Source organism: Platalea leucorodia (assembly GCF_965183815.1).
Source record: "Platalea leucorodia genome assembly, chromosome: 8".
NCBI classification, from domain to species: domain Eukaryota; kingdom Metazoa; phylum Chordata; class Aves; order Pelecaniformes; family Threskiornithidae; genus Platalea; species Platalea leucorodia.
Window position 1 is genome coordinate 8,048,253 of NC_138830.1, and position 14,336 is coordinate 8,062,588.

Below are 14,336 nucleotides of genomic sequence, written 5' to 3' on the forward strand. Positions count from 1 at the left end.
TTCAATACCCATCCTGCTGCAGTGACATGCATTTGTTAGCCCACAGGCTCTCATTTTTGGGGCATGAGATCCTTTGTGTCTTTCATTACTCAAGTAGCCAACTACTTTTTTGCCCCCAGAGCGTGTAAGATCCAGCTGAGGATCCTGCAAAGCTGAACACCAGGAGGCTTGCACTGGGAAAGGAAATTGAAAACTGGGATTAGGTTTCAGCTGAATTAAGTGGCTGTGTTGTGACAGTGGTTTCTCAAAATGCTTCATAAATTTCTCTCTCCCATCTGCATCAATGCTTATTGCTAACATATTTTGACATGCTAGTTGCTTTCTACCTCTTTGAAAAAACAAATGGGAAAACATCCAAAGAGTCCAAATTTCAGTCTGACTTTCTCCCTCCTCCAAATTTTCAGAGGAAGATTGCCAGACAGCAAGAGAAATTTGGGAGACTCCATAATGCTCAGCACAGCATACTTTTACACAAAGACTAGGCACAGGCGTATTTCTTAGGGCAGCAGCAACACTGTTAATGCAAAAGAAATGGCATTATGGTGAATGTGCCCCATTTTTCAAAGGTCTTGTTCTGGAACATAAGCCAAATTGAGAACTTGGCAAATGGATGTGTTTGACTGCTTGATTATTCCCCAACTCCACTCCGCGCTTCCAGCTTGGGTCTTATAAACACAAAACTTCAAGAGAGTGCAAAATTACAGCTGAGTCCAGCAGTGGTTTCTCTGCTCTCAGAGGTTTTTTTTCCTATTTTAAGTTTACCTTATACCAGAGCAGAAAATGTGGCTCGCAGTTGAAATGGTGCATTTAATTCTGCCCAAGTCTTTATTTGGTTAAGACAATCAATTACTCTCCCATTCACATGTCAACAGTTTAAGGTTAATTATCCCTGTTTTGTTCCGGCCTTGTCCCTGCCCTGCCCCGAACATGACAGTATCAATTCCAAACCAAAAAAAGGTGACATTTGCCATCAGGAAAACATATGTGTATCAGACAGAAACAGTCTCACTACTGCATTATATCAGAGTCTGTCCTTAGCATATATGTCCAAGGACTAGCAAGGATGACCCGACCCAGCCCAGCTCTGAGAGGCACGTGCACTGGTGGCATTTCTGTGCGCACACCTATGCACCCAAGCACGCACTGCAGAAGCTAAAACTGTGACGCACACAGGGTCAGCGCTGCTTTACTTCATCAGAAGCAATCAGGAAACAAAACTGCCCTAGGCAGTCTTGCTGCCTTTTTGCTTTGTGGCAGTAGCTGTTCTCAGACCGTACCCATATGACACCTCCTTGCCAGATCTCACACCTTCAACCACCTCTTAGGGCACCTGCTGAGCTCCCACACTAAAGGCTTCTCCTCACCTCCTTCATCTGCTCCCTACTTTCAAGATGCCCACAGCAGTCTCTGATGAAGACGGAAAACAATCTTAAATCAGTAGGTTTGGTTTTAAATGGTTTTTGAGGACCTTGAAAAGTACAACAGCATTTGTCTGGAGTCACAGTGCCTCATCCCAGAACTGAGGACCATCCTGCACATAAAACTGTGGGCCCCTCACAGCCTCAGATATCGCAATAATCAAGGACACACTAAACAGAGAGGGGTTCCTTTGCCTTCAGAAATGCCCCCTGGTTTTTCAAAGATTATTTACAGACTTGGCACTAGAAAAGTGTAAGAGACGATTCCCACTTTCCTTTGCACTAAACAAGTAGAATGCAGAAGTGAGATGAGTGGGTGTTGCATTTACACAAACTAAGTAGCAATTCTAGTGTCCAAGCTTATATAGATATAACTATATAACTCCCAGACGTACTCATTTTACCCCGAAAGACCCGAAAGCATTGAAAATGTATCGTTTTCCGAATTAGGTGACTGATGGAGAACCTCTGAGAGCACCCAGGAGCCTCCCTGCGCAGGGTACGAGGGACCTCTTGTGGTGGCCGGGCGGCTGGCTCAGCGCTCCCGCCTGCCAGCCGGGCTCCAGCAAACGCCAGCGGCAGATGGAAACGAGATCCAAATTGATCTCTCTCATTAGAAGACCCTAACTTGCTTAATACATGAGGCATTAGTATATAACCCAATATTGCAACCTAGTTTATCATCCTGGTCTCCAGCTATGAACACAAGGCATCTAAAAATAAAACAGTGCACTCAGTAATATTTTATTAAATGCTGCCAAATCTAATGCAGCCTGCCTAACCACAGTGTCACAAAAATAATAGCCGCTGGAAACAGCTCACCTAGCTTCAGTCTGAGCCTGGATAATGCAGTGCAATGGAGGAAAGAGTTAAATTGTCCCCGTAAGTCCAAGACCAGATTTCTTAGCACAGAAAAGCTCTGTTGGATCTGTGAGCCTGCCTGGTGCTTTACGTTAGGTGGCATTGCTCCAACTTTGCAACTGAAGGCAGAGTTAAACTAACAAATGTCTCTTCCTTGCACAGGGGCTCCATCTACTTTAAGAACTGCACAAGCAATGATTTCTAGACTTTTGTAGCGAACTCGGAAACCACCAAGCGTTGTCCTGTGACTGGCAACAACGCTTCATACAGCAGACCAATATGCACTCCTAGCAAGGCTCCAAACAACCTGTTCACACCTATCCCGCACATCTAAGCCGAACAGTGGGACATATCCTGCTTTTATTTAGCTAGTCTAACACACATCATGGCAATTTCTATCATCTCCTGTATTTTTTTAAGTATTGAATTATTTCATGCACTCTAGTCTACAGTTTCCTCAAAACTGATGTATTCTGTCACAATCCTGAAGGCCATATTTATAGGCACTATATCTATCTGCTGATTTATTGGCCTAAAAGATCCCACTCCAGAGACAGTCACAAAGCCACTTGTTTTCAAAAAATGGGCTCTATATTTGGGTTTCTAGTTTAGAGTCACCTTAAAAAGAGAAGTACAGCCTCCAGCTGCTAGTGACCCAGTCTGCAAGGTGGCGTGAACATTTCTTCCAAAATCAAGTTTAATTTTTAATCCTTAGATCAACTTCTCTAAGTCACTTTTAGGGAAAGAAAAAAAAAAAAAAAAAAAAAAAAAAAACAAACTACAAACTGCATTTATTTGTAGGAAAAGCACCACAGTTTGGTTTTTTGGAGAACACAAAGTGCTAAACACATATGAAGATCCCTGCTTTCTGCAGAAGAACACAACCTCATTTGAAAACACCTTTTCCCATCAAGAGCACTGCTAGTGTCTGCTGCGTCCAATACACAATATTGCTGAGATCCACATCTAACACACACAATCACACATTCAACTGTACCTACAAGAGGCACATCTGTTTGCAAGTTCATTTGAGACACTACTCCTCCCCTAAAAGTCCCTCTTTCATGATTAGCCCATAATTTAGCTTTCATTTATCCCAAGTCCTAGAAAGGAACGCAACAAAAAGCAACAAATAGGAAAGTGGCCCCCAAAGCTGTACTCACCGGTGTGCTGCTGTCGGAAAAGGTGTTCATGCTGATGGACCTGCTCATCTTGTCCGAGGAGAGGGATGGTGGGGAGGGACTGCGCTTGTCCAGCTGCTCGTGGTGTGGCAGGTCCTGGCGCTGCAGGTACTCACGCCATGCTCGCTGGATGCTAAGGCAAACACCAAGGCGCAGGGTTGGGGGGAATGCAGCAACAAAAAGGATTTAAAATATATGTTCCTAACTAAGAGGTGGGGTTTGGTGGTTTTCCCTTTTTTTGTGCACTTAGTTTTCCGATTTGGATAATGATCACACATAACTACCCTCTGTAGGTCTTATATTAGCCACTACTAGTATAACTTGAGATCTGTTAAGTAGAAGCAATTCTTTACTTCAGATTCTTTACAGAGATTTAAATGTGAAACTGTACAGAACTCAGCAATTCTCTTACATCTTGCAAACAAAGAAAAAAATGCAATTATCTGTTTAAAAGAATGAACAGGCTTCAAAATCTTGTATTTATATCAGCTTTCAGATTTTAATGTAGATATGGTTGGAAGTTCAGAGCCAGACGAGTATCCTTTAAAATTTCCTCCTACCTGGGTAGATGGGGACTTAAAAGCTCCTCCAAAGCAAGCCGTGGGGATTGCAGTAGGAGCTCTGCTTTCGAACTCTACACTTCCACCAAGTTTCTAAAATCTGATGTGAAATTCTGTAAAGAAATTCCATTTTCTGTGCCGGCCAGTGGCCGGGGAACTGGAGGCTGGGGTGGCTCTCACCAGGTGGCAGTGCCGGACCGCCTGTGCCTTTCTGAAGGTGCCAGGGAGACCAGTGAGAGATGCTGGGAATTAAAACTGTGTTTACAATGGTAATGGCATTAACACAAAGTATGTGGATGTTTGCACACAGGATGATCTGTGAACTCTGCAGAAAAGTGGAGCTAAATTCTGACCTGAAACTCAGCAATTTTGCTGCAGTGCAATGAGCTAGAAAGAGCTCCTTGTAGGATTTTTAAGCAATTGAGTGTTTATTCACAGGGATATCAAGTCAGTAAAACCTTCGGTGTGTCAGGTAGAGTACCCTGACTTTTGCTTAAGTTGTTCTCAGTGGTGCAAAGCTCTTGCGCTTCTTTCCCCAGGTGGCTGTGCAGGGAGCGGGTGGGAGATGACTCTCCTCCACCCTGCCTGCTCCCAAAGGACTTGGCATGCTCAGCTCCCAGCCTTGCTGCTGGGGTGCTGCTCCCACACCCAAACCCTGCCTGGCCCTGCTCCCACCAGCAGTGCCTGCACCCCGGGGCAGTGCAGCGGGCAATGCTCCTTCCTGAAGGGACCTTACCATGTGCCTTATGGTTCAAACCAAAGGGTCCAAAGACTTTGGCGTGGATTTACTTTGTTCTAGGAATACTTTTTTTATGTTGCCTTTTTAACAGTTAAGATACACACAACAGCATGGCCAGCAGGACCAGGGAAGTGATGGTCCTCCTGTACTCACCATTGGTGAGGCTGCACCTCGAGTACTGTGTTCAGTGTTGGGCCCCTCACTACAAGAAGGACATCGAGGTGCTGGAGCATGGCCAGAGAAGGGCAGCAAAGCTGGGGAAGAGTCTGGAGCACAAGTCTGGTGAGGAGCGGCTGAGGGAGCTGGGGTTGTTTAGCCTGGAGAAGAGGAGGCTGAGGGGAGACCTTATTGCTCTCTACAACTGCCTGAAAGGAGGCTGTAGCCAGGTGGGTGTCGGTCTCTTCTCCCAAGTAACAAGTGATAGGATGAGAGGAAACAGCCTCAAGCTGCGCCAGGGGAGGTTTAGATGGGATATTAGGAAAAATTTCTTCACCGAAAGGGTGGTCAGGCACTGGCACAGGCTGCCCAGGGAAGTGGTTGAGTCTCCATCCCTGGAGGTATTTAAAAGACGGGTAGACGTGGTGCTTGAGGACATGGTTTAGTGGTGGACTTGGCAGTGCTAGGTTAATGGTTGGACTTGATGATCTTAAAGGTCTTTTCCAGCCTAAATGATTCTATAGTTCTAAGATGTCATTTCTGCTCTCACTTTCACAAACCAGAAGAACATTTAGTGCCCAGACACCACCAAAAAGGCATTTGATTACAGACTGGCACGTCCAACTTCTTGGCTCTGCAGGAGGAGGATGAAGCTCAATACAAGGACACCTACAACTTCTCTTTGCCTACAGTGCTGGGAACTCCAGACAGCGGGAAGTGCCTCTTGGCATGTAATTTTTCCTAGTCAGGGAACAATGCTCCCGACACACATGGCATTTTGAACATCTCAAGGTTGAGGAAATCAAATACATGTATGTTGTTATTTTTTTAGAAGAATACCAGATCAGAAACAAAACAGCATTCATTACAGCCTCACCAGGATAGGTGCACTTTAGAGCTAGTCAGGTAGGTTAAGTCCTGCGTTGTTTTCATTCAGGAGCTTTAAAATGGACAGCAAAGCTCCCAAATGTGAGTGCTAATGGAGGAGCTTTCAGTAAACTCATTTTGCTTTAAAAAATCCCAACATCTTCACACCTCAAGCATTCACACTTCGCATTGTTTCAGTTTCAAGCTTTACTGCATAATATATACAAGTAGTATTTACATATTTATATTTACATGCGCTTTCTATTTTAATGCTTGGGAATATACTGAGGCAAAGTCATAACTACCCTTCTAGAAAGCTCTCTGAAAATTTATTCTTTCATCTGGCTTATATTTGCATGACTAAAAGACTCTGGCTGGATTTTAATTTGAAGCTTCATGTCCTTTTAATATTTTAATATAGCATTAATATTTTAACGTCCTGTATAGCGAGTTAGCTGTAGTTTTTCAACTGAAATTCAGTATGTAATGTAGCAATGCATATAACTCTCTGTAAAGCTGTGCCTGATGTCGCAAAATTTTGTCATGAAGTAGTTGGGGGCTTCAGCATAAAGATGTTAATACTTTTTAATGCAGGTGGAGCCGTGTTAAACTTTTGCTGTTTACTGGGAAGTCCAGTGGCACCATGTTAGCGCAGGGTTGGTGCTGGCTGGATGGAGCTAATGCCTGTACCAGGGCTGGAGGAACAACGCTGGAACAGGCACAAAGAGGAGTCCTCTGCTCTGATAGACATGTGGGCAAGATTTAAGTTATAACCCCAGTGTTACCACATGTCCTGATACAGCCCATCAAGCTTTTTAGAATAATTGACCCCATGGTAAACTATACAGCTTGTGGAAAATGTATTACAAAGCCTAAAATTATTGCATTTGGAAGCTGGGGAGTTCATTAGAAGAACACAGTGATGCTTATCTCTTCCTTCCAGGTGGTGCAGCTAGGTGTCATCTATGTGCCTTGGCTGAGTGCTAGCAACTGCCTCGCTTTCCAATAAAAACCAGCTTTCTTAGAGCCATATAGATGTGCTGCAGCCCCCAGCCCAGGAGCCCTGGTCCCGTCAGGCTTACATCTCCATCCCCATGCAAACCCAAGGACTGCTCCTTGCAGAGGAGTCCCACAAGCCGCCTGAGGAGCTTTAACCAGGCTTCCTGTTAGATGTGAAAAATATCACTGAAGAGACTTCTGCTTGCTCTGCACTGTACGTCCCCCCACCAGGATGTTCTCTGTATATATGAAAAATCTAGCAGTTTTTCAAATATTCTGTGGTTTCACAGAGAAAATGACAAAATTAGTGCAACATTGAAGCTTAATGTTTGAAACTCAGTTCAAAGAGAATGTTCACGTGCACAAAGGTAGAGAAGAGCTCATCTACTTTGCAAAACTGAGGCTTTTTTATACTTAAAGTTACACAGAAATCCACGATAGATAGTCTGGGTTCTGTGGTTCAGGAGTCAGACAAACTCAGCTGCATTTAAAGGCAGAAAAGACATTCTTTGTTACTTACATTTTCACTTTTGATTCCAAGGGCTGTAAGTTGATATGATATTTTTCGATATTATTTTCCTCATCCATGGCAAGCTGATGGCTATGGAAAAGAAAAAAAAAAAAAGAAAAGAGTTTAATGTGTCTCAGCATGACATTTTTGCTATCACCATGAATTAATTCAGAAATTTTGACAGAAACGAACAAGAGCTGCTCATTATAAGGTATCACTGTCTTTGGAGGATGGCATCTGGGTCCCTGTCTCCAGCCCCATTTGACTGTTAACCAAAAGTAACAATTTGGATCCAGTTTCCAGATCGGAGCCTGTCTGAGTCCTTGCACTAAACCTTCCAGATGCCACAGCTTCAGAGACAGGCACACCCAGCAAAGAAGCCACTGCAAATAAAAAAAAACACACTGGCGAATATAATAGATATTCTTGCTAAATTAACTTTCATCCCTGGGGCTACGTTTGAAAAGCTGGAGAGTAAAATGGAAAGTAACAATGGTAATGCCGGTAGCAAATGAATTACATCAGCAAGAGCCATACAGGAATATGAAGAAAAAAATCCTTGTAATAAACTATGACCGAGGAATTGGTGCTGCAAACCAATCGCTTTGAGAAAACAATTTTAAAATGCTAGAAGATAAAAATCAAACATCTCGGGATGCTGCTTTGGATGGGACTAACGACATGAATGAAAGGTCTTTGCATGAAAATTTGTAAGATTAGACCCCAACCTGTGGAGTTATTTTGAGACTTTACTGGACACTTAACTACATCATTCAATCAACAGCAGTTTTCAGAAATTATCCTCCTGTAACTAAAAATAAGAATTGTTTATGGGAGAAGTGCAAAATATTGAATATTTAGTATATTGCCAAGTAAGAAACATAGTCTACAACAAAGACACTGGCCCTCAGAAAGGGCTTGTTGCCTTGTAAAAGACATTACGCTATCACGTGTGAGATATCATGGAAGTTACACATTTACCTTTGAAGCATGTCTTTGCCATCATTGACCTGTTCCAAGGTGTGCTGAAGCCTTTTGAGTTCTTCCTACAAGGAGAGAAAAAAATATTTCGATGTGCTTATGGGAAGCCCTTGCTTTGCACTAATGCCATGTGTTGTGGTTTAAGCCCAGCCGGCAACTAAGCCCCACACAGCCGCTCGCTCACTCCCCCTGCGTGGGATGAGGGAGGGAATCGGAAGGGTAAAAGTGAGAAAACTCATGGGTTGAGATAAAGACAGTTTAATAGGTAAAGAAAAAGCTGCACATGCAAGCAAAGCAAAACAAGGAATTCATTCGCTGCTTCCCGTCAGCAGGCAGGTGTTCAGGCATCTCCAAGAAAGCAGGGCTCCATCACACGTAATGGTTACTTGGGAAGACAAACACCATTGCTCCAAACGTCCCCCCCTTCCTTCCTCTTCCCCCAGCTTTACATGCTGAGCATGACATCATACGGTGTGGGATAGCCCTTTGGTCAGTTGGGGTCAGCTGTCCCAGCCGTGTCCCCTCCCAGCTTCTTGTGCCCCCCCAGCCTGCTCGCTGGTGGGGTGGGGTGAGCAGCAGAAAAGGCCTTGGCTCTGCATAAGCACTGCTCAGCAGGAACTAAAACATCCCTGTATTATCAACACTGTTTCCAGCACAAATCTAAAACATAGCCCCATACCAGTTACTATGAGGAAAATTAACTCTACCCCAGCCAAACCCAGCACAACATTGGAGATTCCCCCTCGACCTCAAGAGGTTGTGAGCCAATGACTAAACAAAACAGTCCCTTGGGTAGTGTCTACATGGTTGCTTTCAAATTTAGATATCCAAAATATCTATAAAAACCCCAATACGTTTATCAAGATGTCCAGCACATAAGTTTGAAAGAAAATATCAGACCTACAAAAAAATAGGCAGAGCAAAAGAAGAAAGTATTCTTTCACATCTTAGGTATGTGGCTGTTTTGATTTCAGAGGAGATGGTCTTGGTAAGAAGCAAGTGAGCATCAGCTTGTACTTTAAGACACTTCTCTTTGTTCTGCAATCAAACAGTATTCAGTCTCATAATTAAGAGAGTCACTGGCTGAGATTTACAGCCCAAAGCCTTTACCAGGGTATTTGCATCAGATCCTGTTTCAAGCTGAGATGTCACAGATTTAACTGTAGATTCATAGCTGGGGTTCCCTGCGTCCATGCTAACGTTCCAGGAAAAATCTACCCATGATGTTCAGAACAGAGACGTGGCTTAAAAAACTAAATTGTGTCTAGCTGGCAGGGTTTTATTGTTCAGAATGGGTGGGAGTTGAGGGGTGGAGGAGAACCTGGTCACAATGAAGCCCATGCTCCAGGGGATGCAATTACCAGGCTGAACTTTCCATCCCTTCACAGGACACAAACCCACAGAGCGCCCTGGCATCGCTGGGACACGCACGTGCAGAGGACACATGCCCAGTCTCCTTAAAAGCTGGGCTGACAAGCAAACACTGAACCCCCTGACTGCACCCCTGTGATGCAATGCAAAGAGCGGCACCGTCCCGAGATGCAGGGATGTGCCTTCAGGTTTGTGTTTGTACAGCAACTGTTTGACAGTTAAGCAACACTGGAAAATGAGAAGTCTATGCGAAACACAAAGATGTTAACTCATGACTTCTTTTAGCTCATTACATTGGGAATCAAATGTAAAAGTAAAAGCTACTCAGAGTAAAGAAGGAGGGTAATTTACTTTACACCTACCTTGTATACAGATACAGGATTCCCAGGAAGGCTAAGAACATTAAAAAGGCAAAACAAGGATATTTTCGTCTTGTAGATTTTATCTGACCTGGGGATGAATCAAAGATTTTTGCTTCCAATAAGACCGTTGCAATCTTCATGAGCACAACAGATCAGCCAGCTCTACCTTCTGCTTTCCCAAATAAAGCCGATTTTGTGAAACAGAGAAATTTTATGTGGCACTTTTTAATCCTGTACAAGATTCTACCCTGTTCGACATGAAACAAGATCACAGTTGGTAGCTGATTTAATCCTAATACAGCTTTCATTTCTTTCCAGCCTTGGAAGAACTATTACTGCAAAATATGTTTTATGCATAAACTAGATTTGTCAAGATGACAAGTTAGCTATTTCCCCAGTCTTTGCCCCTCTGGGTCTCTAATTGTAGCACCATTTTTTGGACACACTGCAGCCGATAAAGCACTGTGCGTGATTTGGGATGCCTGGTTGCTGCCTACTGCTCATTGGCCATTGGAAATAATCCAGTTGTGAAACTTCTTTTTATTTTTGCCTTCCTTTTTTTTTTTTTTTTTTTTTTTTGCCTGTTCTGAGGAACATCCTCTTCTGGCATATTAAAAACAAGCAACTTTCAAAATTGTTTTCTCTGAAGCACAGTTCAGTTCAGAAGATAACCTTTTCTTCTCCCGTACTATTCCACTGGTCATTTTTTCAGCCTATCCCAGAGCTATGTACGGTAATTTAGAATGGGAAAACAATTTGCAATTGACTTTATATATAGCTCTGGGTGACAAAACCTGCATGACTTACATAAATCATTTCTTGTGTTTGACATCATTTTCTATTAACCTCAGGGTGAAGACTGAACAAAAAAAAAGTAAAAACCAAAATTGGTTGTGACATTTTTGACTATTCAGTCTTTCAATTAAACATCACCAGACAGTCTTTATAAAAGCCGTAATATAAGGCAACTACAGAAGGGGCATAGCAATGTTTGCATAATTGGGAAGAGAAGGAGACATAAAATCTATACTAATTTCAGTTTTGCATCATTAACCATAAAGTATTGATTATTGCTCCTTGCAACAAAATTTATGAAGCTAGCTCTGCTGCTGCACCCACAGAAAGTGATTCCGTTGCTTTGCCCTCAGCCCCCGGCGCGGTAACTGATGGGTGGCAGTGACAGCCGGGATGCTGCTCTTCCAACCCGCAGCCTTCGGAGATGCATCTCCCAGATTAGACCAGGAGTGACCCAGCTGCAAACTCGAACTTCAGAAAATTAAATTGGAAGAGATCCATACTTCTGTTGGAATACACGATGAATTATGATGCCTCTATAAACCTTGTTATAATGTAAACATATTGTAAAATTTACTGCAGCTTTCATTTTCCTACTTCAATTGAATACAGACATTAATAGCAATCGGGTAGCTACAGACAGATATAGATATCTAAGGAAGAAAAAGCAACGAAACCTTGAAGTGCAAGACGGGTGTTAAGAGCAAACTAAAGTGTCTTTTTCTAGTCTTTAACGTGTACATTCTGTTTATGTATTAATTATTTTTCAGCCTGTAGATGTGTACTTTTAGGAAACTAGGCTATTGCAATGACTTAATTATTGCCAGGAAGCTCAGTAACCCTATGGGGCAGAAAAGACCAAGGGGCTCAAGTCTACAGACTCTCACCAGGGAGAAGCCTGCGTAAAAGAGCTGTTTTAAGCTGCGCTGAGCTGGCTCTCAGTACAGTCTGCGCACTGTAAAAGCCTGGCTCGGCTTTGCTGTCAATATTCAGTTAGAACAAAAAGATTCTACTACCCTCTGCCTTTTTCCCTGCAGATCTGCTGTGTTTGGCTCCACGCAGCCCAAGGACAGGCTCTCTTGGTGCATGTCCAGTGCAATGATTTAGCAACCTCACCCAGCTGCCTTCAGCAGTTTTCAGGGTCTTTTTTTTAGTGAAGAGACCCAGAGGTTGCTGTAGACTTTAGTTCTTGTTTGGGCTTGCACAGAAATGTCACCTCTTGTTTGACCAGCTGTGGAGATGATGGCAGCCAGCAGATATGGGATCGTCGAGGCAGGCTCAGACGCAGAGGAGCAGAAATCTAAAACGATCTAAATGCACTAGTCTGTAAATTCATTTTGAAGAAGTCTGTTTCAAAAAACAGTTATTAGTGTAAATTCTAAAGAAAGAAAAGAAATCTGCAGATGTTAAATCATACTTAGATAAATATTTACTTCCAGTAGCAGGCAATGATTCATTTTTGTTCTGTACACAAAAATATCCATTCAGGTCAGTGGAGCTATTTATACCTGTGGGTTTAGACTAGCACAGAGAAATCAGGGCAGAGGCCACATATTAAAAATTAGTTTTCCAAATCCTTTTTGGATATGCATGCTATTGTTTGAGTGTCTCTGCGTAAGAGGTCTGTCGATTGGTGCTGAATGAATATACAACAGTGCTTCCGAAGAGGTACAGAGAGAGAGAGAGATTGGAAGAGAAAGCTTCAATTTCAGTAGAACTGCAGCCCAAAAATAGCAGTAAAATAGGTTTGTTTTTCCATTTTACAATTAAGAGTGAGTGTAGCACTTATTCAAACATGCCAGCTTTGGGTAGTTCTCTATTTCATTGATGTTCTTCCAAATTTTAATTGAAATTCTGTTGAATGGTGATTTTCTATTATACAGGAAAACTGGCACTTATGTGTGTTTCTTCCTCCCTTACTTCCAAGTTGCTTGACGAAACACCATGGTGCCAGTTTGAGATCCTCCTCTTCTGGCATAGAAAGGCCACAGTGACATACGTTGGAGTGGCACAGTCGCTCTTGCCCCGATGGAGCAGGGTGCTGGAAAGGGGCTGGAGCATCAGCCCTGCCCAACAGCACCTGGGTGAGATGTAGCAGAGCAGAGCACAGCCCAACTGCTGCCTTGAAGGAAACTGTGTCTCACCAGCCTGCCAGTGCTATGCAGGGAGGGAGTTAGTGCCGAGAGGTTTAATTTGGAAATATCAATAAAGATCACTGGAGCTTTCACAGCCGCTCTTGCCAGCAAATGTGTTAGCTCATCTCATTGTTCCAGAGCTGCTGCATTTAAAAACAAACATATGATGACTTCTCTGTAGCACTGACACAGGCATGGGCAAAACCGATCATTCCTTTCCCAGCACAACCTCTGAAGTGATGGCACAGCCAGGGCAAGCACCGCTGAAGGCAGTCTGAAGCCAGAAACACTGCAATGCCTGCTGCTGTTAAGACCAGAAGCCATGCAGGATCCATCCCCTGATCAAAGCCACCTGATGCCTCTTTCTGTCACCTATTAGGAAGCCAATGTATAAGCTTAAACATTCTCACCTCCTGCCGTTTTCCAATCCTGTGGTCATCAGAGGTGGATACAAGATAATGAAACTCTCTCTGCTGCTGCTCACCTCTCCCAGTCCATCGCACCAGTCTGGGGACAGCACACACAGTGCTAAACCACCTTTAGCACCAGCTCTGATCCATGTGCCATTTGTATCCCAGCACGGAGGCAGCAGCCTCAGCTGCTTTTCAAACACCCCAGCTGCTTTTTGTTACTGGAAACAGTCCATTGCCAATGCTGTTCAGAGCTGGTTACACCCGGGTCTGCTGTTATCCGTATTTTTAAGACTTTGTTTCCCATTTAACAAAGCATTCCCCTCACCTCCTTTTTGTGTCCATGAAGCACCTTGGGGTTTATTAATTTTATATTTTTTCTTTTTTAATTTCATTCATTTTCATTTATATTTTGCCTGGTTTTCTCAGGGAAGACCATGGCCCCTGTATTAAATGATGTAGACTCTGTGCTTCAGTCTGACAAGGCCTGTCAAGCAGTGTGTTAATTAAGCCTCTTAGCAAGATACAATGAGTCTAAAGAGGATAGAAAGATCAGGATGCTTTGCGGTGAAGGCTTTTACTCACTACTATTTTAGGCATCCATTCATGCTGGCATGGAGGGGCTGCTCCCATGGGAAACACACTGGATTACATGAGCAGCCCCCTAAAGCTCCTGTTCCCTCTTGGTACAAAACAGGGGGGTTGTCCCCAAAGCAGCATCTCTGGTGGCACATCAGAGGCACAAGGAGCCCCAGCTTGGGCAGACATGAGACCATCTGCATTATTTCCCATTTTAGGGATGTGTAGAGTGTTCTGCATCCCATTTTGGGGGCTGGAACATAAAAGCTAATGCTATGTCCTGAATATGCTGACCATCCAGTAAAGTTGGTAATTAAATGTCAGATGGTGGCAGCTGCTTCATATCTTGGAACAAAAAGACACATTAGATGACAGTGGCTTTTGTATATTGGGGGTGGGAGGGAGAAGGTC

The 14,336-nt window shown here is 43.4% G+C and overlaps 1 protein-coding gene across 1 annotated transcript; it reads right to left on the minus strand.

The window, feature by feature from the left end:
* Nucleotides 1-3,370: 3,370 nt before the first annotated feature.
* On the minus strand, nt 3,371-9,467 carry IQCJ (IQ motif containing J; the record flags this gene model as incomplete). Its single annotated transcript, XM_082319012.1, has 4 exons — nt 3,371-3,382; nt 3,443-3,593; nt 8,274-8,338; nt 9,384-9,467. The coding sequence occupies 4 exons, from the start codon at nt 9,465-9,467 to the stop codon at nt 3,371-3,373; spliced, it is 312 nt and encodes a 103-aa protein (XP_082175138.1).
* Between the last annotated feature and the right edge of the window lie 4,869 nt (nt 9,468-14,336).